At 35.5% G+C, this 25,188-nt stretch overlaps 1 protein-coding gene across 1 annotated transcript in view; it reads left to right on the top strand.

Moving 5' to 3' along the window:
• Positions 1–2,347: 2,347 nt before the first annotated feature.
• Positions 2,348–25,188, top strand: part of LOC123547233 (beta-alanine-activating enzyme-like) — a 54,867-nt gene continuing 32,026 nt past the window's right edge. The window contains exons 1-13 of the mRNA XM_053551494.1: positions 2,348–2,490; positions 11,613–11,794; positions 12,425–12,510; positions 13,154–13,271; positions 14,118–14,332; positions 16,835–17,027; positions 18,025–18,254; positions 18,920–19,026; positions 19,723–19,901; positions 21,454–21,646; positions 22,647–22,744; positions 23,583–24,235; positions 24,952–25,100. Of these exons, the coding sequence (XP_053407469.1) occupies positions 11,654–11,794; positions 12,425–12,510; positions 13,154–13,271; positions 14,118–14,332; positions 16,835–17,027; positions 18,025–18,254; positions 18,920–19,026; positions 19,723–19,901; positions 21,454–21,646; positions 22,647–22,744; positions 23,583–24,235; positions 24,952–25,100 (2,362 nt within the window). The 5' untranslated portion in view covers positions 2,348–2,490; positions 11,613–11,653. The remainder of the gene's footprint in view (positions 2,491–11,612; positions 11,795–12,424; positions 12,511–13,153; positions 13,272–14,117; positions 14,333–16,834; positions 17,028–18,024; positions 18,255–18,919; positions 19,027–19,722; positions 19,902–21,453; positions 21,647–22,646; positions 22,745–23,582; positions 24,236–24,951; positions 25,101–25,188) is intronic.

Raw genomic sequence — 25,188 nt, 5'->3', positions numbered from 1 at the left:
GCTACATTTTATGTGAATTGAAAAAAAGTTTTATCCAACGAATTTCTCCCGCCATGCCAACAATGTAAACAGTGGGTCATCTCATTCACACGAAAATTACCTAAAGTATCGCTATTCATATGTTTTTCGTCCGATATTTTGGTACAACTAAGATAGTTCTTGAAAAACATGTAATTAGATATACATGTTTCGATTTATGGAAGGCCGTACACGCCATATATTAATTCTGTATTCTTCAGATCAATACCATTTATCTAGATGAACCGTCGTGTGACGTGTAGAATCCACAAGAGAATAATCAAACGATTTGAATGTAGGTAAATCCACCACCACAGAATATATATACACGTTTCATCACACAGTTTAAGATTCGATTGGATTTAATTATATTTACTAAGTATGTTTATATATACGTCGTGTGGTATTAACCTCTGTAAATTAACTAAGCTTATGCTTTGATTTTGATTAGGGGTGAACCCTTGCCCGTCTATCACTCCGTCTACACAAAACAGACAATGTTCTAAAAATAGCACTATATGAATCAAGTGGAGGTATCTCCTACACAGTTCCTCTATCTCAGACAATGACTCAATTCACCTTCTGATCCCATTTTTATAACTTTCATAGCTATTTGTACAGTCTATCAATATTTTCAGTTTCTGAATATTTGCGAGACGTGTAAAATTAATACCATGCTGTGACATCAAGCGAACATTTATTTCAGGAGAACATACATCTCTAACAGCTTTAAGTTCGGAATATTTCAGCACAAAGTGTTCTATATTTTCTTTTCTTTCGTTGTGGAGTTTGCAGGTTGGATCTACTTCATTCTAACTGAAAGCTACTCTGGTTGATTGAAATATGTATGTTCTAGTGAGTAATTTCATCTTAACCGGAAGTCTTATCATACTTCTTAATGACAAAAAGCCTAGGTGTACAGATCCTGTTGAGTAACTTCAGTGACTTATCTATCTGCTGTTGACTTCAAACCCCTTTGCGGGAACGTAGACATTTTGCGCGTCAAAATCAAAAAGAGGAAGAATATAGTGATAAAAATTTAGAGTGGAAGAAACTAAAAATAACTTTGGTGATATAAAAAGGTTAAAACTTGAGTTTGCAGGATAACTAGGACAAGACATGTTCTAGGCTGCAAACTGCAGTACTGAACTGCTCTAGGGTAGGGAGGTGGGCGACAATGGGGGGAAGTTGGTTCCAATGGTATGCTGTTCTCGGAAAATAAGAAAACTTGTAATAGTCAGTGGTTGCTGTAATTAACTTATAACTTAGGGAATGGCCATATAGTGGACACAACGGGTCATTGGGGTCAGGTAATCAACGATTGGGATAGCAACCAAATCATGATTAATCTTATAGAAGAGTGATAACCTAGAATCTATATGCCTTAAATCCAGTCGAAGGAGGTTTAGGGAGTGTAACATATCTGTTACACTGGAAGTACACGGCCGTAGTCGGTCTTGATCCAATGGGCGGCTCTCCTTTGTACGCTTTCAATTTGGTCATGCAATTTGAGTTTGGGTGTGGGGTGACCATTCCTCGGAGGCATATTCGAGCTGGGGTCGGACTAGAGTCTGTTAAGCAATGGTCTTAATGGGTTGGGATTTGACCTTAATGTTTCTTTGTAAGAACCCTTGGGTTTGGTTAGCTTTCTTAGAGTGGACGCAGTGGTCGAGAGGGCTAAGACGCTTTCCTACTGAGGTGAAGGCCCCTGGTTCGAATCCTGGCTACTCCCATTGCAGTGTTACAGACAGTCCAGTCCTTGGGCAAGGCATTTTATTACGATTGCCTCAGTCGACCCAGCTGTAAATGGGTACCAGCAAATTGCTGGGGGTAAGGTATAATTGGTTTTAACTGTTCTTAAAATAGAGTCGCTAAAAAGGTCTACAGAGCTTATGTTAATTTTTTCACAAAGCGACGGTAAATAAAATTTACCTTTACCTTTACTACTTATGCTGTGTTACATCAGATAAAATGTTTGTTAAAACCAAAATTCATTCACTTTTGAGTGAACAAGACGTTTCCATGATTGCATGGTGTATAGAGTATCCAAAAGTTCGGTAGCCTCGCCTCAGGGAAGGAGTATTGCCATAATGTTATAATGTAAGTCTAGGGGAAAACAATTGGTGGTCTCTAACCTAAATTAAGTCAATAACGTCATGTTCAGCAGATTTTATTTAGGGAACTACGGTAATTTACAATATACATTTAAGTTCTTTCTGAATAAAAAAAATTGATTTGATTTATGCTACACACCAAAACACAACAAAAACATTTTGTTTTGCCTTGCACATGATAGGTGCAGAAATTATTTTCGGGCAAAGTTACTTCCCTTAGATTTACCTTTGCCATTTGTAAGGAAAAAACAAAAGAAAGCAGCTGAACAGTGAACGACCACTACGGTTAAATGCTTGATGACGAGTCATTTTACAATCCGACCAGTTCAGTGCAGAGAATGAAATTGTTGACGATCTGGTAATAATTTTTTCAACAGAGATAAGAAAAGGCAGTGGCTAGTGACCCGTCGGTGACTGTGTAGGTCACCGGTTTGCAGCACCAGCAGTGAGCAGATCGGGAAACACTACTTTCTATAGTTTTGCGAGCAGATCCGGCTCTAGTACACACCGGTGCAGCAGACCTAAGGTGCACCGTCATTTTTATTATATACGTGTGTGTATGTGTTCGGGTTTAACGTCTTTTTCAAACAATTTTTCGGTTATTAATAAAACCCGGCCCGGCCCGGCCCGGACCAAACCACGGAAACCACCGGAAACTTACGGACGGAAGGCTAATATAATTACGAATGGTGATATCGTCATCTTTATCAAGGCAGTTATGGGTATTTCATTTCATTATTACAAAAGTAGAAGCAAAGTATTTAATATTGATGATACGTATGTTTGATGAAGTATTGCACTTGACATAAGCAAAGACCTAAAATAACAAGATATTTGAATCACACTCAATCAAAGAAGTAATATGTTCGGCAGTCGATGTGTCATTTTGTGTACCGGACAGACACGAGATATTAGTTTGCATGATACTTTCAACAGAACTGGACAGGCTAGTTAAATGTACGTCGTTATTTGCACACTAACGATGTGACACTAGGTTGTGTAGTAAGGCGAAGGGGTCTATACCATGCACTGGAAGTATTTATAAAATTTGGTTGCCCGACCAAGATAGCGTTTTAGCATATTAAGTATAATGAAAATATCTTGTCTTAGGGAACATATGAATATAAACACTCTTATATTAAGGTTGTCAAAGATTTGCATTGATAAGTACACATCTGCGAAAATTAACTAGAATGTAAGTTTATGAAATTATTATTTTTACTCCTCTCCCTATCTCGGTTGCGCAACCAAGATAGATCGAAAATAGATGAACTACGAAGCTATGCGCTGTTTTCATACTTGCCATTTGTTTCAGGTTGTTGAAGTATTCAAATTTGAATATAAAACTAAATAAACTAATAAATCATATCAAAATCTAAAAACATAGTCCACTTTTTACATTTTTTTCATATTAAAGGGAGGCAATTACAAAATTTCATAAAAAATATCAAAGTTAACATTTCCAGAAGAGGTATAACTCTATGTAATAGGTCTTTGTTCCTGAAATACAAGAAAACTGAAAAAAAAATATCATAAAATGTTGCTCAAATGATAAATCATATGATTTAGCTTTAAACAAACCGGGTGATTTTGTATGGAGATGATACCCGGAGTTACAGTAAGTTGTAAGAAATGAATGAACTGGAGTATAAAATATGAAAGTCGGTCGCAAAGTTTCGAACCCGGACCCCCCCCCCCCCACCACACACACACACACACACACCGAAACATGTCCGCTCAGTCTGTTTAAAACAAAACAATAAAAAACGGTAAATATCTAATACGGATAAATGGGAGGGTAGTGATAGCAATGAACTTTCATGTTTTAACAATTTACTGCTAACGTTATTTTTGTTTTTAGATTATTTAATTTTTGATTTCTCTTTCTTTTATATTTGAAATAATACTAGCATATCTTTTTAACAAAGAATTAAAAAAAACCCGGTACGGTCGGACTACGAACTATGCTTTTGCTATATGCTTATACAACTATTTAAACACAATGTTAACATTTTTGTTTTTAAAATGACATTTTAAAGCATGGATTACAATGTGTGCAATTCAGATGTTAAATTATTATACCCCACATGCCCAGTGCACTTTTCCCATTAGTTTAACTTGAATAATATATCATAAGCTTTTTCATATCTCGTGCGCAAATCGTTATTTTCAATTTCTGCGCATTATTATACAATAATTGCCTTTTGGTGAGGTCGATATGAGCGCGCCATGAGAAACCAACATCCGCCCAGTCTGGTCAGGATCCATGCTGTTTGCTAACGGTTTCTCTAATCGCAATAGGGAGCGGTGGTCTAGTGGATAAGGTGTTGGCCGCTCAATCCAGAGGTCGTGGGTTCGAGCCCCACTGGGGTCACGACCATGACTTCTCATATGACACCAGTACTGGTTTTTCCAGGAAGCGGACTCGAGAGTGGTAACAATAAGCTTGAAGCTTTCATCACAATCGAGCTAAAACAAATTTGTATAAACTAAAAACTAATCGCAATAGACAATGTTGGTTTTCTCATGGCTTGGCTCATATGTGGATTTATCGGCTGATAAAAGCAATATAAACCCTCGAGCGAATTTTATCGACTTGATATCGCTTTAACAGGTCGATAAATCCACATATCGACCACACATAAAAACGACAATTGTTTATTATCAAATCCAGCTACTCATAAGTATAAACATAAGATACAAATGTCTGCAGCCTAAGGTCATCTTTCGTGGTTAATTGTATACGACGTCGCATTGTTTTAACGTAATAACGCGTAGACGTCACAGCTGGAGGTCAATATGTGTGTTTGGCTCCGTCTTCGAGAAAATACGATTTTTTATCGTTGAACATGTGACTACATCTAGAACAATGAAAGGACTAAAAATATAGATTTAATGATAAAAGCAATAATTTCATATCACATGCGCAACAACGCTATTTTGTTTTTCTGCGCATGTGATATTACATTTTCATGTCTCCCTACGAGAGATCGATACTTTCGTACTGATTAAAAGACGATGCGCTTATTTATACATAGGATTAAATTACTTTATCTTGTGTTCATACATGTGTGAACCCGGCCTATTTTTCTTTTCTGCTTTTGAATGATTTGTTCTACATGCAACATTTTGAAAACAATTTTTCATAAAATATCAAACTGAATCTATCACCATTAGATTGGAAATTAACTAACTACTAACTACTAAGAAAATGAGTGCTCTCATTATTTTTCCCGTAGTTATCGCGCTTTTCGAATGTTACTGCTGCTGATTTTGTTGAAGTATGTCCATAAATACAGCGTTATGTAACCTCAAGACTATAGATACCTATCAAAAAGTAATGATTTTTTTTACAGCAAAGTCGTGACAATTTCTAAGTGTTACTAGTAAGCCTCCTTAATTCTGTCTTCATTATTTGGTAAGTAATAACTTTTTAATGTTAAATAAATCATTTCATTATTTTTTCGGTATAATAAAATAAATAATGTATTCCTGAGAGAGTGGTCCCTCAAAATAACTCTATCCGTGACTAATATTTTTCAATGCGACAATTGTAAGTTACTTTAGAGAAAAAATTTAGTATTTAAAATGTAAATGTATAAAAAAATGTGACAAAAATGGGCTTAAAATCCTAAAAGGCCAAACAGGAAATAATTCTTCCCGGCTAATTCTGACTTTTAAGTTGGTCAGGACTTTGATATGCACAATCAAAATTTTCCTAGCACCACAGCATAAGAATGAACCTGACAGTCATTTTATAATTTTATTTCATTCAAAAACATTTCAGGAACATTTTCAGAAAATAAAAGATACATACTAAGTGGCGAACGATCAGTAAAATGTTTAATAAGAAGTATTATATTATGTTTTTCATCATGCCGCTTTTGTGTGTAACATGTATTCAGGGATACACGCGTAACAATAAAGATCGGAAAGAAATCGAAAATGGCTAACAAAATAAGAATATAATTAAATGAAATTTATGCTGTTGTAAACTTTTTTGTGGTGATTAACTTATTTTTCCCTTAGATACAAGCATTTGTATGTAAAAAATTGAGTGTGCAATAGCTGCGCGTGAAAATAGGGTAGGAGAAAATTAAGACAATACCGCGAAAACGAAGAAGGAGATCCCTGTTTATTTTTCGCTCATATTACAATTCAAATTTTTTTTTATCATAATTGTATTTGTGAAAAAAGAACACACTACTTAGTCATTCCATTTGAAAACATATAGGTTTCAATGGGCCTGTTATACCAAATGAAACATAATTACTTTTTGGATATAATCGAAACCCAAAAAATAAATTAATCTCCGTAAAACAGAAACGTCACAACTATATATATTTAGGGTTGAGCTAAAATGTGATTTCTCGACGCGATTTGCGTAAGGAGTACGAATTTTTCCTTTTCAATACAATGTAATATCGGGTGAAGATCAACTTTTACTATTATTTAAACAAGTTATGAAGGATGCAACTTGTTTTTGGAAAATCCCGCTCATTACACTTTCTTTACCCTAAAGTTGAAAAAAAAAAATTGTAAGGTTAAAAATTTTCTGACATGCTTTATGGATTTGGCCACACATGGGCAGTTTAACAAACCAATTATAGCTGAAGAATTACACTCAGATCTTTCGTAAAAAAACTGCAAACTATCGTACAATTACTCGGTTATATACAAAAGAAGATGCATAATTACAATAGGTTTGGTTCTACCAATGAAAAACTCACAAAACGTAAGGTCTCAGAATGCGACAGCATTAAAGCTGCTCAATATAGATCCAAGTACAGTTCACTTCCGGGGTGGTCACGTAACCATAGTAAAGTAAGCAGTGTTAGAGTAAATCGTCTGCAGTACATTGTGATATTGATAAATTTACAAAAAAAATCTTAATGAAGAAATTTGTGAGATTTGAAGAAACAACATCCGTTCAAAGTTTTATTTTGCTTTTTCGAGACTTATTTGTAAATTATGATTAGCAGGCTCAAAAGATTCTTCAGTTGTTATGTATCAAAAATGCCGCACCCAGCAAACTGACTGAAAAGGCATTCTGTATACAATAATATATCAAATCAACCTAAATAAATTGCAAAGTTTTGCAAGATATGTCTAACCATTGAAGTTTAATTTTGAAGTATCTAAATTCATAATCTGAAAGTGTAGAGCATTGGTAAATATCCAAACGAACCTTAACAAGTTTTTACTTGGTCTTTTTTCACGAAACAGTGTGAATCGTTGAGAGCAGTTAAATGGTAATTTTGTTCCCATTTAAAATATTTCTTTTTCGCGTCGAGTTTTGGTTCACCAACTAATGTGAAATACACTCGGCGACTGCTTCCTGGAAAGTAACCAGTACTCGCACCGAAAGAAAAGGACTGTTGGAGTCCACGGTCAAAATCCGCTGACAGGATTCGAACCCGCGACCTCCGGTTTACGAGACTTCTGTACAAAAATGAAAAAAAGGTAAAAATTTTTATCTCGATTCTACTTATATAGTTTTGAACTAATTTGAATATAACTTAAGTAAGTCAGTTTATTCAGAGATTACTTGCAAACTTAAAAAAAAAAATATGTTAAAACATTATAGCAACCTGCCGAATATGAAATCGATTATCGAAAGTGCAAAGGCTATGCCACAAACTGCAATGTACCACTGTGCAATATATTCAATGTGTGACTTTCATCGTACGTCAATTCAGTCGACTAAGTTCAAGAGATACTCACAATACTGCGTGAACAAACCTGTCTCAGTATTTGTTTCTATATATTTATACAGGAATATTTTAAAAATACTGCATTCTTCGTGCGTAATCGCTATCCCGACCTATCCTATTTTTTTACATGACCCTAAATGTTTTATAGTCTTTGAGATTTTTTAAAAACTTTTTAATAAAAAGTTTTAAAAAATTGCTCATTCTATTCTTTAAAAATTGTCAGTGATATTAGAAATTATTCGTATTCATTTTTTTTGACATAAAAATAATTTCCGTAAAGTCTCATTGAACAAAAAATATAAAAATCCTGCCTTTTTACTACCTATTTTTTTAGGCATGTTACCGGACACAAAGAATTATTTAGGCTTTGGGAATACACAGGTGAAACAAAAAAATCTTTGAGGCCCGAGAGGAATTCCTTTCTTCGAAATATAACAACTTTTTGGACAAAACGTGATTATAAAATAGTATATAATGATAACGATACAAAATATCGGGAACTAATTAGAAGGCTCGTCAAAACAACGCTGTGTATAACGACTTCCTGTGTACAAGTTTACAAATTATATTAAGACGTTTTTGCAACCAGAAAGAACACGCAGTTTTAACCCATTCATCAAAGAAGTTACACGATATCATTCGTAATTATATTAGCCTTCCGTCCGTAAGTTTCCGGTGGTTTCCGTACAAACGGAATCGGCTATTTCCGTGGTTTGGTCCGGGCCGGGCTGGGCCGGGTTTTATTAATAACCCAGTTTTTCAGTGTCTACTTGTAGCAGTGAGCACAATGATCGACATTATAGGATAAATCCCGTTTTCCGGTATAAACCACCAATAAACGTACCCGTTCCCGGTTTTACGGTGAGGGGGGATATCAGCCATTACGCTATGTAGCGGTAGTGTTTAAGATTATCCTTTTTTCAAGGTTTAAACAGAGAAAATGAATAAAAAAGTTTTGCAGATTATCATAAAACATTTTTGTAATTAAGATGTAGTAACTTTTTTTTTTAATATCCTCAAAGTTTACTTTATTTTTGAAATTTTATCTTTTATTCTTTACTGCCGCTTCCGTGACTCGACACCGAAGGTTTGAAATTTTTCCCATTTTTTAAGGTTAACAAATTATTTTTGCAAAAATTTTGTTGGCGAGGTCGTAAAATAATATTTTCATTGTGAGAAAGTAAAACTTTCCTAAATCCTTATCTTCTGGCAAATATAATCGCTAATATTGTACACGGTCTTTATGCATGAGCATTATTAAAGAATGAAGTAAGATAAACCTTGACTTACCTTTTAATTTACTGATTTACCTCAAAGCGCTAATATCTTCATTATTTTTTATATAAATAGCATACTAGTACAACATGTACATTTATGTCAATTTAAGATTAGTTATTGTCTGTATTTGGATACATCAGAATTGAAATCCGAACTTAATTTCAGATTTACTATCTCTTGATCTGAGCTGCCAACACAAAAGACAAACACGCCAAATCCAATAAGATCTATTCAATAATTTTAACAAGCAAACCAACAACGCCTACATTTATAGACCTCTATTCATAAAATCTTTCTCGTCTTTCACAGTTTTTATCATGGATTTCGATCATAGATAAGTCATCCCGATAAGCCAAATGAGTAAGGCTAGTTATTTTGAACCTCTGTTTTTCATATTTGAATTGTTAGATTGTGGTAGAACTACTGTACAGTCTGCCTGTATTGGAATCAGACAATATTAAACAGTTTGTAGCTGTAGTAGGGTTGGGCGTCAAAATATAATCGAATCGGGAACCTTTCACACCTAAAGCAGACACTGCCACATCGCTATAAAAGTTAACTCAGTAGCAAAGAAGTATTTATAAGTGCACCCTTATACTCTACCCTACTACTGTTCTATATCTTTTAAACCTAGCACCATTGAAAACTAACTCACTGTTTTTCATACTCTTGCCTCGCAATCATAATCGTAAACGATTGTTCGGGAGTATCATGTATAGTATGAACATGCAGATGTAGATGTAGATGTACTACATACACCCTCTCCATTTTAAAATTCGCCCATGTCAATTTGAACCTCTGTGGGGCGTTCCAAGGTGTCCATTATCATTATTTACATTGGCGCCAAATGTAACAGGCTGAAAATACTTCAGGCCTGACCGGGAATCGAACCCAGGACCTCTCACACCTAAGGCGGACACTTCTACGTCGCTATAAAAGCTAGCTCAATAGCAAAGAAGTGCCCCCTGATACTCTACCCTACTACATGTAGCTACCTGTTATCATTTATTATACAAACCTAGAGAAAATAAATGAAAATGATAATGACTTGATCACATGCCTAATTCAACATGTTTACAGGGTTTTTTTTATCAAGAGGGGAAGGGACCCAGGCCTGTGATTTTGGGGAAAATAGCTCTGTATTTGGGCAAAGGAGAATAAAAAAAACCTGATGTAAAGTCAAATTTTGGGGAAAATTTCATGATTTGAAAGAAATTTTCTAACGGGAAGGGGCCTGTTAACGGCCCCTATAATAAAAGGGGAAAAAAAACACTGATACAGATCTACATTTATATATACTTCACTTACTTACTAGTTTGTCTTCTGGGGAACTTCTTTGCTATATAAGGTATGCATGCCATGTACAACAAAGAAGTTGCCATTAATGTCATCTTATTTGCCTCTGTAACCAGTTCATGAAACGTTAAAGACATATATTCCATCAGTTTGATTCGGAAGTGGTTTTAGTTGTTAATTAGCTTTACAAAGTAAAGTTATTATTAATGTTTAATGTTCCTGCCGTATCTCTGTTACATAAAATGTTATTAAAAATACCCATGATTTCATATAAGCTTAAATAATTTAGTATAAATGTATGAAGTAAGAGTATGCAACATGAGATCAGTAACAACAGTGTGAATTCATTTAAAAGAAAAATGAATGTTAATATAAAAAATCAGTTGCAGTTTAGGAAACCCCATTTTCTATAAAATACATGTATGTGTTTCAAGTATGTGTGGCTTTTACACAATTTGGAAATGCTCATGTATTTCATGCGCAAATGGAAACAGAGAAACCATACCTAATTATCTCTCCCTACACCACGCCCCACTGAGGGAGAAATATTGTTTTTGCTCTGTCTGTCCGTCTTTCAGTCTGTCACACTTCATTTCTGATCAATAACCTGAGAACCATTTATCTAGAACCTTTGAACTCCATAGAGTGATACGTGGTATAGTGTAGATGACCCCTATTGTTTTTGAGATCACTCCATCAAGGTCAGTGACGGGCCTGAACATGGAAAACTGGTTCCGATCAATAATTTAAGAACAACTTGACCCAGAATGTTGAATCTTCATAGGATGATTGCACATGCAGAGGAGATGATCCCTATTGCATTTCAGTCACTAAGCCAACCATCAGTGTGAGCCGTGCCATGGGAAAACCAACACAGTGGCTTTGCGACCAACATCCACGCAGTCTGGTCAAGATCCATGCTGTTCGCTAATGGTTTCTCTAATTGCAGTAGGCTTTAAAAGCGAACAGCATGGTGTCTGACCAGACTATGCGGATGCGCAGGCTGGTCTGGATCCATGCTGGTCGCAAACCCACTATCTTGGTTTTCTCATGCACGGCTCAGTGTCTGTTTGTCTTTCGCTCCTGTCCCCTATTGACTTCTTGCCTATTACTACTATGCTTTGGGGGAGACATGCGCTTTTCTACAAAAGCATCTTCTAGTTTATTTTAATGCAAACACTTTCTCTTACAGATTTTCATGAACTTCCAGCAAAATACTATGACAGTTCCAGTATGGCTGATGGGGGTTTAATGCTGCTTGGTTTGGTTGAGGAAGCTTACAGCAAGCATGCCGACAGACAAGCTGTTCTGTATGATAATGGGGACCATCAGTCGAGCATCTCTTACAAACAACTGTGGAGCATTTCCATACAGGTGATACTCTTAGAAATCTTGCCTTGCTTTTGTTTCCTAGTTCTGTAGACAGGTATGAGAGGTATTCATCAACATATGAGCTGCACCAACATAGTGCGTTTGCGACCAGCATGGATCCAGACCAGCCTGCGCATCCACGCAGTCTGGTCAGGATCCATGCTGTTCACTTTAAAGCCTATTGCAATTAGAGAAACCGTTAGTAAACAGCATGGATTCTGACCAGACTGCACGGATGCGTAGGCTCGTCTGGATCCATGCTGGTCGCAAATGCACTATGTTGGTTTTCTCATGGCGTGGCTCATATTCTATCTCAAGTCTTTATTAAGATTAATAGTGTGTAACACTGTTTTATATCAGTTTTGTGAGTTATGTAAAAGCTCTCAATTAACATAAAAGCAGTGCGTGCAGATTTGTTTTCTTAAGTTACAAACAAGTCCTTACAGTGAAATTCTGTAGTCTGGATTTGGTTGCACTGTGACCATTTTCTTGATCATTTAAGCTATTTTACTAGAATATTAGAAATAAGCGTTTCAAAAGCACATTTCAATAGACTGAAACATTTGTTTAGTAAAATTATTTTGAAAGATGTTTTTTATTTATCTCAGATATTAAATAATGTATATTGTTCAGGTGAAGAAGTTGTTCACTGGGAGAGAGAAGGAAGTTGTAGGTTTATGTCTAAAGATAGATCACCGCATGCCAGCCATTTTACTTGGGTAAATGTTTAAATGTTGATTACCTTTGTACTTTAGTTAACCTTTAGCCTGCTGGCGGCAAGTAATTTTGCCTTTGCGACCAGTGCAGACCAAGTTCAGCCTGCATGTTCGTGCAGGCTGATCATGGTCTGCACTGTTCGCTATTCAGTCAGTAAATTTTCATTGAACACCCCTTGAAATAATAAGTGGTACTGCTCAAATTCAATGATAGACCAGTCCATTTTGGAAATTTAGCAGGGTAAAGGTTTAATAACTGAATATTTCTTACATGGTATTGGAGAGTGTATGACTCTAATAGGTCATTTGAGTATATTGTGAATGGTGAAATCATCATAGAATTTCGTGGATTTGGCCAAAATGGCTATGTTGTGGAGAGCTCAAATTTCGTTATATTCGTGTAACCACAGAATCGAAGATCATAGTCTCCATGAATGATCATGATTTCTCAGTATTTGAATAGTGAGACCGAAGGTTCAGTATGAGTCTAACTAGTAGTAACTACATGTATTTCCACCTTGTATTAGAAATATGCATAAAGTTGACTCCTACATAATTTATGCAAGAATTTTGTATAATAATTATGTGAAGTAAAGTTGAAGTGTTAATTCTTTCTAAAAGGGATTACTTTTCTTTCTTTCCTTAGGGTCCTTGGATGTAAAGCGGTCTTCTACAACTTTGATGTGAAGGGTTTTGTGTATGCTATGCAAGTGCTTAAAGATGTTGGTGCCCAGGTTGTTTTGATACACCAAGACTTTATTCAGGTACACACATGAAATATTGTCCAAAGTTAAATATTGTAGCAATACAATATATTTTAATACATAGATGTCATACAGATTGCCAACAGTATTTTTGAGAGAAATGGGTAGGCACAACAAGTAAAGGAACACTTGAAACCCATCACTAGACTTCAAGCATGATTTAAGTTATATAAACAGTGCATATTCTACAAACAACACTGCTTGGAAGACATCTGAGCAATGCCATGAGAAAACCAACATAGTGGGTTTGCGACCAGCATGGATCCAGACCAGCCTGCGCATCCGTGCAGTCTGGTCAGGATCCATGCTGTTTGCTAACAGTTTCTCCAATTCCAATAGGCTTTAAAAGCGAACAGCATGGAGCCTGACCAGACTGTGCGGATGCGCAGGCTGGTCTGGATCCATGCTGGTCGCAAACCCACTATGTTGGTTTTCTCATGGCACGGCTCATTTCTATTGATGTGTTGTACAGAGGTTGATTGTACTGGTGACGTTAATTTACTGACAAAATGAATAACTTAGTTTAATTTTGTCTAACGAATTTCTATCACTTTTAAGTGAGATAATTTGCGCATGGAATCTCTGATTGCCAAACAATGTGTAGCTAAGCGGTGGTTATTTTATAAGAATTTTAGTCATAGATCAAATATTGATTGTACTATTTTTATAAAAAATACATTTGGTATTATTGGAAGGTCTTTGATCCTCCTAGGTATTTTTGACTAGTTAAACCAAAGAGCTATAAAATGTATCTATACTTCTTTGGTTAAACAGTAGTTCTGCTGTCATAAGTTTGTGCAAAAATAGTAGTAACTTCTCAGTGACAGATCATATTATTTTATACAGGCTGTACAGCATTGCATTGAAGCAGAAGAGGGTGTTTCCACTGGGCTCACTGTTCCTGGATTAGAGGACTATTTTTTAGTACAGTTTACATCAGTTGTGAGAAAGAAACATGTAAATAGTCTGGCATACTGTATCACTACATCAGGGACCACTGGCAAACCTAAAGTTGTTATGGTTCCAAATGAATGTGTTGTACCTAACATCCTTCATTTGAGGTTAGTTACATTATGTTTATATTAACCTTTACCCTGCTAAATTTCTAAAATGGATTGGTCCATTATTCAGTTCGGGCAGTACCACTAGTTTATCAAAGGGTTGTTCACTGAAAATGTACCTACTGAATAGCAAACAATGCAGGCTGATCTTTGTCTGCACTTGTAGCAAATGCAGAATCTCTTGCTGCCAGCAGGCTAAAGGTTAATATGCTCTTTACTGTGTAATCTTTTCATTTCATTAAAATGAACTTTCATGGTTTTAGCAAAAACAGGCTGTTTCATGGGTGCATGAGGTTGTGCATTTTAAAGTTTTCAGAATAATTAATCCCCCGCCACGAGTGGTGGGGGGTTATAGGAATGGTCTCTGTCCGTCCGTCCGTAACACTTTCGTGTCAGCTCCATATCTCCTAAACCCCTTGAAGGATTTTCATCAAACTTGGGTCAAAGGATCACCTCATCAAGAACTCATGAGTCAGCCATGTCAACTGAAGGTCAAGGTCACAACTGAAGGTCAAAGGTTTAAGCTCTGTATCTTGTAAACCCCTTGAAGGATTTTCATCAAACTTGGGTCAAATAATCACCTCATCAAGACGATGTGCAGAATTCATGAGTCAGCTATGTCAGTTCAAGGTCAGGGTCACAGCTCAAGGTCAAAGGTTTACCCTTTCACTATCCATAACAGTGGCGGGTGATTTAGCTGTCTTTCGGACTGCCTTGTTATGTAAGTAAAGAGGAGATTGAATTTCAGAACAATTAATAGAAGATATTGAGTGAACAGCAGATACAATATTTTTTAAAGTGGCAAAGCCATGAATGAAAATATAAAATCTGGTTTTCATGAGTGAAATGTTTTATCATGCATTAAGATGGGATCCGGACATTTGCCCCCCCCCCCCCCCCACCCCACCCCCCCATAAAAAAGTGGACTGCTGGACATTTGCCCCCCATTTGAAATGGTAGATAGGACATTCTTACATCTTTCTAGTAGATAATTGCCAAATTAACAAGTTTTAGTGTTAAAAACATTGCACAAATTAAAAAATTATAAGATTGTTATGAGCACTTTTATAACTCAATAATAGGCTATTATTTACTTTAACACCTGAATGTAATTAACATATTCATAAAATTTTTATCAATAAAATATTTTTTTTTTACTGAAAATTACCTTTTAGAGTAATTTTGATAATAAAACAACATAAAACACAGTAAATCTACTAGCACATAGGACAAAAATATTTGGGGGCTAATGTCCATTCTAAAAATAAGAAGTAGGGGGCAAATGTCCTATCTGCCATTTCAACTGGGGGGCAAATATCTGGTAGTACATTTTTTCATTGGGGGGCAAGTGTCCTACAATCATGTAAGACAAACAATTGTTTTTCTTTTTCTTATTTTTAAATGGTTTAAACAATTTTTTTTTACTTGATATTTTTCAGTCAGTGTGAAACTATATATATTTTTATTAACATTTTAACATTATACTTTTCAATAATTTAGATTTATATAATTATGTCTCCCCCTGAGTGGGTGAGACATATTGATTTAGTGTTGTCCATCTGTTTGTTCATCTGCATGTTACAAAGTTTGTCCACACAACTCCTCCGACACCACCAGGTGGATTTACACAAAGCTTCACAGGAGTAATCATTGCCAAGCCTGGATGTACATGATTTTCAGTGGAGTTATTGCCCATGATTTGTTGTATTTTACCTTGTCCACGCAACTGCTACAATACCATATGGAGGAATTACATCATACGTAATAAAAGAGTCCATTGCTAAAAAATTTAGTTGTGCATGTCATCAGCATATTCCAATTTGGTGATTTTAAGCTGAGTTATGGTCCTTGATTTGTCAAATTTTGATGTTTTGGCCACCTCTCTTATTATAATAGGGCAGATTTCCACCAAACCTTACAGGAGTGATCAGTGCCAAGTCTTATTATGCATTTTTTCGGCATGTTCAATGATGGCCCAACTTTTATGATATTTTTTTGCAACTCCTCTTACACCATTGTGTAGATTTCCACCAAATGTTAAAGGGGTTATAAGTGCCATGCTTAGTTATGCGTGTCATCTTCATGTTCCGGTTCAGTGTTTGTTAGCAGAATTATGGCTTTTGATAGGTCATTTTTACTGTATTTACACTACTTGCTGTATATACCATTAGGCTGAATTTTACCCAACCTCACAAGTGATTAGTGTGTAGCGTATTAGTGTATGTCATTGTCTTGTTCTGATTTTCAGTAGAGTCTTGACCCTGATTTGTCAGATTCTTTGATATCTGTGCTACTTCTTCTATACCAGTGTTTGCAATTCCACCAAACTTCACAGGAGTTACCACTGCCAAGCCGTGTTGTGTATATCGTTGGAATGTTATGGTTCATTGATTTTCCCCGGAGTTGTGGCCCTTAATTTGTGGCATTTTGCAATTTCTGCATGGTAAGTTGTGTGAGACATTTGTTTTGCATGATAAAACAATCTGTAGTTTCATTTTTCAGAGAACTGTTCTCCTTGATGTCTGATGACCTTGTTCTGGCAGCGACAGCTTTGACCTTTGACCCTAGTATTGTAGAGATATTTATGGCACTAAGTGTGGGTGCGTGTCTGTTGATAGTACCTCCAGCAGTGAAAATGATGCCTGATCGGTTGTTGGAGATGATTCACGGGAGGAATAAAGTTACTGTCATTCAGGTATGATCCTTGTATATCTAAAGTCCAATATATGCCTGTATGTTGAGCACTTTGCAAGGAAAATTGTTTGAAAAAAGAGCAAGTGGAGAAATCTTTCATGGAAAAGTTTGAAGAGTAAATTTTACAACAAGTGTTTTAGTTTACAGGGATAACCCTATCTTAACCCTTACAATGCTGGACACGATCGGTTCTGCCTTTGCGACCAATGTAGATCATAATCAGCCTGCACATCCGTGCAGTCCTATCATGATCTGCACTGTTTGCTATTCAGCCAGTATCTTTTTGGTAAGCACCCCTTATAACAGCTAATGGTACTGTCCAAATTGGAAGATGGACAAGTTCAATATAGAAATTTAGCAGGGTAAGGGTTAAAGCTCAGTAAATAGAGTGTGAGATGATGAATTCAGCAGGGGAGACTATTCAGTGTTCTTTGTAAAGATTTGATACAGGGCAGTCTGAAGTGATTCAACCTCTACCTTAAATGAATGTGGAGAAGTTGCCCTTTACTTGCAAAGAATGGGTCATTACTCATTCAGAATCAATTAACAGTTGCTAGATTTATTGACTGAAGTATGTTAGAAATGGCATGAAATCCATTTCAAATAATCAAACTTAAAAGAATCAACTTGCTAACAAACTGTATTTATAAGAGCAGATGCATAATTGGTGTTACAGTAAAACGGCATACTGTTTGTTGTACTGCTAGAGTGGAGGTAACGGTTCTGCCTCATCAGGAGTTTGGGAAGAAACTGCCTGACTTTGAGCTGGCCCTGTAGCCATAAAATGAAGGCCTTGATGTATAATTAAGAATGTGTTTTATGGCATATGTTAGGTACTTATTTTGAGAGAGATTTTTATGTGAAGCTAAAATTGCATGTTGCATTGATGTTTTTATATTTACAAACACAGTTGACTGAGTCTGCACAATCCAAGAAATATATAGCTGAAAGATTAAAAAAGCATATCATCTGGGTAGCAGATTTGACTTGTTTTCCAGGTAACACCAACATTGATGTCCAGATTTAATGCCAGTAAGTCATCCCAGACCATCCTGGGAGATAACTCTGTGATGAGAGTTGTTGCCCTTGGTGGAGAGAAGTTCCCATCATGCTCCTGGTTACAGTCTATAAAGTCGCCTAGCAACAAGACTTGTTTCTACAATCTGTATGGTACAACAGAGGTCTCCTGCTGGGCAACTTACTGTGAAGTTACAGAGGGAGACTTGAGGTAATATATTTCATGAATAACATGCTTCCTCGGCTTCCTTGGCTGAGTGGTGAGGGGTGCTGATGTCAATTTACTTGCCACTCACTGTCTAGGGATTCATGCAAGTATTATCTACAGAGGTGTGTGGGGTATTCCCCTCCACCAACAGAACTTGGGGAAAAAATTTTAGAAGTCTGCTTTTGATTGACACCATTAACATTTATGATCACAGCTCCTTCTTTTTGCTACTTGAAATAACTGCCCAAGGCTGATGTGCACATGACTGTGATAGACATAATCATGCCATAACATATATATGATTGGTAGAAGTGCAGTTTTTACAATGGATATCAATTATACATTGAAATTACATTGAGGAATCTTTTTTCTTGGCTTCTGCAAAATCACTCAGTTTATACTCACAAGAAAATTTGAGGACTGCCGGCTGGCAACCAAACTAATGTCTGTTCATATAATGAAAATTGCTAACTGACAATTTAAGAATGGGGCGATGTGATAAATGATAATTTTGACTTGCTGCTAAATATGACTTTAAAATGCCAGTCATACATTTGAAGAAATTATTGTACTTGCTGAGAGACTGCATTTCTGGAAATTAAGCAACATAAATTACTAGAAAAGACTCATCGATGGAACTTAATGTCATATTTGATTTTTGTACATAGGAGATCAGCAGAAATTTCTCTTGGCCATCCTCTGCAGGGTACAGTGGTAGAAGTCTGTGATGATACAGGAAATATTGTTACTGAAGGACAGGGCAGGCTATGGATGGGTATGAAAAATATATGGAACACTTCCAGTATCTTAGTTCAGTCTAATCTCAATGTTAGATACTGAGACATTTAGAACTGCGATTGAAAACTCTGATAAAGTCAGTATAACATTTTGAAAATTCATGCTACACTTATGATCATATTTGCAATCACTTGCTCATTATCTCTATGGGTTCAATTTGCTCTGGTAGTCATATGCAAAAAGTGTACTGATGGCTTGTGGAGGATCATTGGTTTTGTAAAGGTACTCATCTGTGCCTGATACTAGGCCAAGAGAGACACCTTGGATTTTCCTCCACCATGAAATCTGGAAAGTTGCCATTTGACCAGAACTGTGTCTATATGACATACAACTATAACAAAGATCAATTTTATTATGTTGAAAGTCCTGATATTTTTAGACTATGTTGACATACAAGGCTAATTGGTTCCATAATGTACAAGTGTACATACAAGATTTATAAAAGTTTTGTTTATAACAGTTTTACTTATTTTATTTCTTTACATTAGCTGATATTCAGTGTGCATTTTAGATGTTCTGTTGCAAAATTTTACAAAACCTTACTATTAAACCTTGAAAGGATATAATCTAATTATATAGTGAAGAAAACTGAATTAAATACACTTTCGGGCAATTTTCAGTATGAAATATCTAGATAAAGGATTAAAAGAAATTTATATCTCGTTGTTGACAGGTGGAAAGAGTAGGCAGTGTATAATAGATGCAAGTGAGGAGCTGAATTTTGATAAGCTCGTACTGAGAGATACTGGTGATGATGTCAGAGTAGAGGGGAACAGTCTGTACTATATTGGCAGGAGAGATGAACAGAAAAAACGTAATGGTCGGAGAATTAATCTGGAGGAAATTAAAATGGTAAAATGTTTTTTTATCTTGAAATCATTTAATTTTGTGGGGATGAAATTGGTGGGTACGAAACCTCATTGTTTGGGCCAGAATGGCTATTTCATGGGTACACAAAGTGACATGCATATGAATGTGTGGATTTCAATTTTTGAGCATACCGTAATATAAATTGAGCCGTGCCATGAGAAAACCAACATAGTGGGTTTGTGACCAGCATGGATCCATGCTGTTCGCATTCAAAGCCTGTTGCAATTAGAGAAACTGTTAGCGAACAGCATGGATCCTGACTAGACTGCGTGGATGCGCAGGCTGGTCTGGATCCATGCTGGTTGCAAACCCACTATGTTGGTTTTCTCATAGCACGGCTTTTACTCGTCATTTGAGATTTAATTTCACAGATTGATAAAACGATGATATCTGCAAAACTAGTCCCCCATATACATTGATGATTTCACAGTATAGAGTAAAAAATTGGCCATCTTTGTTGCTAATTTATGTGTAAGTAAAGAAGTAATGGATAAAATAAATACTGTAATACACATGTATTCATTATGTGGTATAGTAATATAAACATAAAACAAATATAAAGAATATAAATGGTTTTGCAAATATTTGATGTAGAGCAATATTGTTACATCTTTGTTTAAAGTATTTTTCTCATCTGCAATTTCTCTGTTGTATGATTGATGTTTTTAACATCATTTTTTTGCAGTAAATGAGTTATGCAATAGTAGCAGACTGTTTACCTAAATGGTGTTTCTTGATTCTGTACCTGCCTTAACCATTACCCTACTAAATTTCTAAAATGGATTGGCCAGTGATCAGTCATTTAGTTTGGGCAGTAACACTTCTTATTCAAAGGAGTGTTCACTGAAAATTTACTGACTGAATAGCAAACAGTGCAGACCAAGATCAGCCTGCATGGTCATGCAGGCTGATCTTGGTCTGCACTGGCCTCAAAGGCAGAATCACGTGCTGCCAGCGGGTTAAAGGTTAACTTATTCTCTGTAAGTATCTTATTAATTAGAGATGGGGGATGATTAACTTTTGAGATGCTGATTTTCTCTGTAAATTTTAAAAAATATGATAGGTCTTACCTGGGGATTGAACTGGCACCTTCATAATTCATAGTCTTATAATACTGTGCACTTGGTTTAAACAATATTTATTTCAGCATTCATGTACATGTACAAATATGTGTAATATGTAATGGTCGAAAGTGTTAAATAATGCAGGATAAAAAAGTCATTTTGCATGTGTTATGATTTTCCTGTATTGCAGATTTATTCTTTTGAAAATTATGGACATTTGTCTGTAATTTTGTGACTACTTAAAATTTTTAAAAGTTGGGTTTGCAAAATGATTAAATAGATATTAAAGCCTTTCAATCTCTTTGAAATTTTAACGTTTTATTTAAAAAATAGTGTTCTAAACACTTCAGAAATTTTATAAAATATACTTCAGTAATATGAAGTATATTGCAAAATATATCGAGAAGACATTAGAAGTTTTGTTAAGTGTACATAGTATTCATAGATTTGTTTTTGTTTTACTATTACAGGTGGGGAGGAGGAAAGTAAATGTTCATGACTGTGAGGTAATGCTAATAGGAGATCAGCTGATAATGTTTGTTATACTGTCACAACGCACAGCGAACACTGATATGGTCAGTGTATATATGAAAGAGAACCTGCCGTCCCACTGGTGGCCAGATAGTGTGATACTTATTGCAAACCTGCCAGTTACTGAACATGGTATGTTGTCCTTTCATTGTCTTGTAAAATCAGAAAGTTTCATAGCTATATTTGCTGTCTGTATTCATGAAAACAAAACTTCTGTTATAAATTGTCTTACAAATTAACAGAAAGAAGAAAGGTACTTAAGGTCATTTAAGTTTTATCAGAAAATGGCTTGGTATTTAAAGTTTTATTAGAAAGAGGTTGAAATCTAATTGATCCTCATAACTTTGACATGTGAATAAGATTTTTAACTGATGTTTTATTTTTTAGGGATCAGACAACTTCAGAAGTTTGAAAAAAGATTGATATTGATAGTTTGTAATATTCTTATGAGAAAATTATTCATGCAAGCTTTAAAAGTTTCATACTAGCTATATATTTTTGAATTTTTAGCTTGACTATTCAAAGAATAGGTAGAGCTTTTGGACTCATACATGCGTCGTCATCCTGATTTTGTTAAGTTTTTTTTATGTTAGCTGGTATCACAGTAACCACTTGTGGGAATAGATTGAAACTTCACACACTTATTCACTGTGATAAACTGACTTAATGGCACAGGTAACTCATATTTTGCTTTTTTTTACAAAAGTATGGCCCTTTTTCAACTTTTTTGGTTAAGGTTTTATATGTAAACTGGTATCTCAGTAAGTACGCACTAATTGGAATCGATTGAAACTTCACATAGTTGTTCACTGTGCTGATCTGACATGCATTGCACAGGTGCCATAACTCTACTTTGCTTTTTTACAAAATCATGCTCCTTTTTCTATTTTGCAGTTTTTTGTTAAGTTTTTGTATGTAAGCTGGTTTCTAAGTATTCACTATTGGGAACGGATTGAAACTTCACACACTTGTCCATTGTCATGAGCTGATCTGAACTGTACATGTTTCATTACCCTGTTTTGCAATTTTACAAAATTATGCCCCTTTTTGGACTTTTATACTCATTCAGTTGACAAGGCTGTTGTATAGTCAAGCGTTACTGTCCTCTGACAACTCTGTTGTTTTTTTTCAGGGAAGGTTGACATGAATGCTCTAGAGAACATATATCAAGAAAGATTATGTAATTATGGTAGAACTAATGCTATCGAATATCTTATGTCAGTGTGGAAGGTTTGTTTTCAAAGTATTTATGGATTTCATACACCACCAGTGCTAACCATTACAGATGTTGCAGTCTCGCATACACATATACATATAATATGGAGAAAATGCAAATAAATAGTATCTGCCAGCTAAAATCATGTCTGTTAGTTGATAAGGCGGCTTGCTACAAATAGATACTCTTAGATTAAGACCTCTGTTAAGGGGACTCTTTGCTTTAACAGTCACATTTACTGTTTGCCATTGCTGTATTTTCAGAGCAAATTAACCTTTAACACTTACCATGCAGGGCATGATTGATTTTGCCTTTGCGAACAGTGTAGATCATGATCAGACTGCACATCCATGTAGACAATTTCATGGTTTTATCAAGGGATATAAATTCATGAATTTCAGCTTTAAATTTGAAAAATAAAATGAATGAGAATTTACCTTGTTCGTTAGGATTTAATTTAATAGATTAATCAACAGGAAAAAAAAAATAAAAAAAATAAAAACTAGTGCCTTAAAGATACTTATGGTTTATCAATATTGCTGGAGGCTACAAGGATTGTTTTATCATCTTTTTAGAAGATTTTACAGATTTTGAGCATGGCAAATTGTAAATCCATGGAAGGTCAGTGGTTCTACCCAGGTGCCCGTCTGTGATGAAATAATGCACAGAAGGTCTTTCTTCACCATAAAAGCTGGAAAGTCACCATATTTTTTGTCATATTGGGTCAGTGCAATGTTAAACCCAGCCAAAACAAAATCAAATATTGTGAATCTCATTAAGGAAAAACGCAACTTGTGATGTAATATATGGCTGCATTTCCTTAACAAAGTACTTTGCTTGTGTTTTCCACAGGAACTTACAAACAGAGCTGCAAGCATACCAGAGGCCCAGAACTTCATTCTAGCAGGTGGAGATTCATTGAAAGCTGTCAGACTTGCTAATACTATTGAAAACATTCTGAATGTGCAGCTGCCACAGCTAGTTGATATAGTGTTACATCAAACATTCAGTGATGTTAGAAAATATTTGATCTCCATAGTGGGACAGGGATCAGAACAGGTTGACAAAGAAAAATCTGAGGGTTTGAAAGATGATCAAATTGTTACTGATGAATTTAATAAAGGGAAAAGTATAAATAATTTTGAAATTGAAAGAAATACTAGTAGTACATTAGATGACTGTAATCAAAAGTTAATTACTACAAAGGAAAAGATAATGTATAAAAGAAAATTGGGTGAGGATCAGACATCGAAACAACTGACTAAAGTTTTAAATGATACACAGTTTACAGTTAGTAGATGTAACAGACTTGACTACATTAATTGCACAGAGACAGTATTTATTCGTGGAATGACTTGCAGAAAAAGAAAGGCTGCCTTTTCTGTAGCTGGAAAGAGAGACCAGTTGAAAGTAGTACAAGAGTGTTATTTGAAATTGGAAGAAATGTGGAAATACAACACAGGGAAATGTGTAGATGCATCACCATTGCTGGTTGTTAAATCCAGGTATGTTTACATTGGTTTTTATACTTTTGCTTGAAAATGAACTGGTTATGGGGGCTACTTACAGCTTGTCATACTTGACTTTCCACTAAAATGAAAATATTAAAATGCAATGTGGAATTAGCATATCTATAGTTCATATTTACTGGCTGGAGTAAGACTGTAAAGTTTACCATTCTGTGTGCTATTTAACAAAAACAGAATGTCAGTTATGGTCGTATGTTTGAATTCATTAGTGTAGATAGTTTTTAGTTGAACTAGATGTAGTTACAGTAATAATATGACAAAATCAACTTGTACCAATCCTTTCTTTTGTACCAAGCCTTTCCATTGTACCAAACCTTTCTGTTGTACCAAACATTTCTGTTGTACCAAGCCTTTTCATTGTACCAATCCTTTTCATTGTACCAAGCCTTTTCATTGTACCAAGCCTTTCTTTTGTACCAAGCCTTTCTTTTGTACCAAACCTTTCTGTTGTACCAAACATTTCTGTTGTACCAAGCCTTTTCATTGTACCAAGCCTTTCCATTGTATCAAGCATTTCTTTTGTACCAAGCATTTCTTTTGTACCAAGCCTTTCCGTTGTACCAAGCTGTTGATTTATCGGTAAAGGGAGATTCTTTTTTAAGGACCAGTATAAATATTGTTTGACTTGGATATCCTGTACAGATCTAAGGAATTATCATATCTGAATAATAGAATCTGGGACTATATTTCAGTGGAGAGTTTATTGTGATGATAGGATCTCATTCTCACAGATTCTCTGCTATATGTGGCTCTACGGGAGAGAGGCTATGGGAGACAACTCTTCCTGACAGAATAGAGTCATCTGTCTGTCTTAGTGCATGTGGACACTTTGTTGTTGTTGGTAATATTTAGTTTTTCATTGTCATAATGTTTTAAGAGTTTTACAAATTATAGAATAGATTAAAGAAAATTAATATTAAGAGTGACTT

The sequence above is a fragment of the Mercenaria mercenaria genome, chromosome 9 (genome assembly GCF_021730395.1).
Source record: "Mercenaria mercenaria strain notata chromosome 9, MADL_Memer_1, whole genome shotgun sequence".
Classification (NCBI taxonomy): Eukaryota; Metazoa; Mollusca; class Bivalvia; order Venerida; family Veneridae; genus Mercenaria; species Mercenaria mercenaria.
The sequence above is the reverse complement of the archived record's forward strand: the minus strand, read 5'-3'. Positions and strand labels throughout refer to the sequence as shown.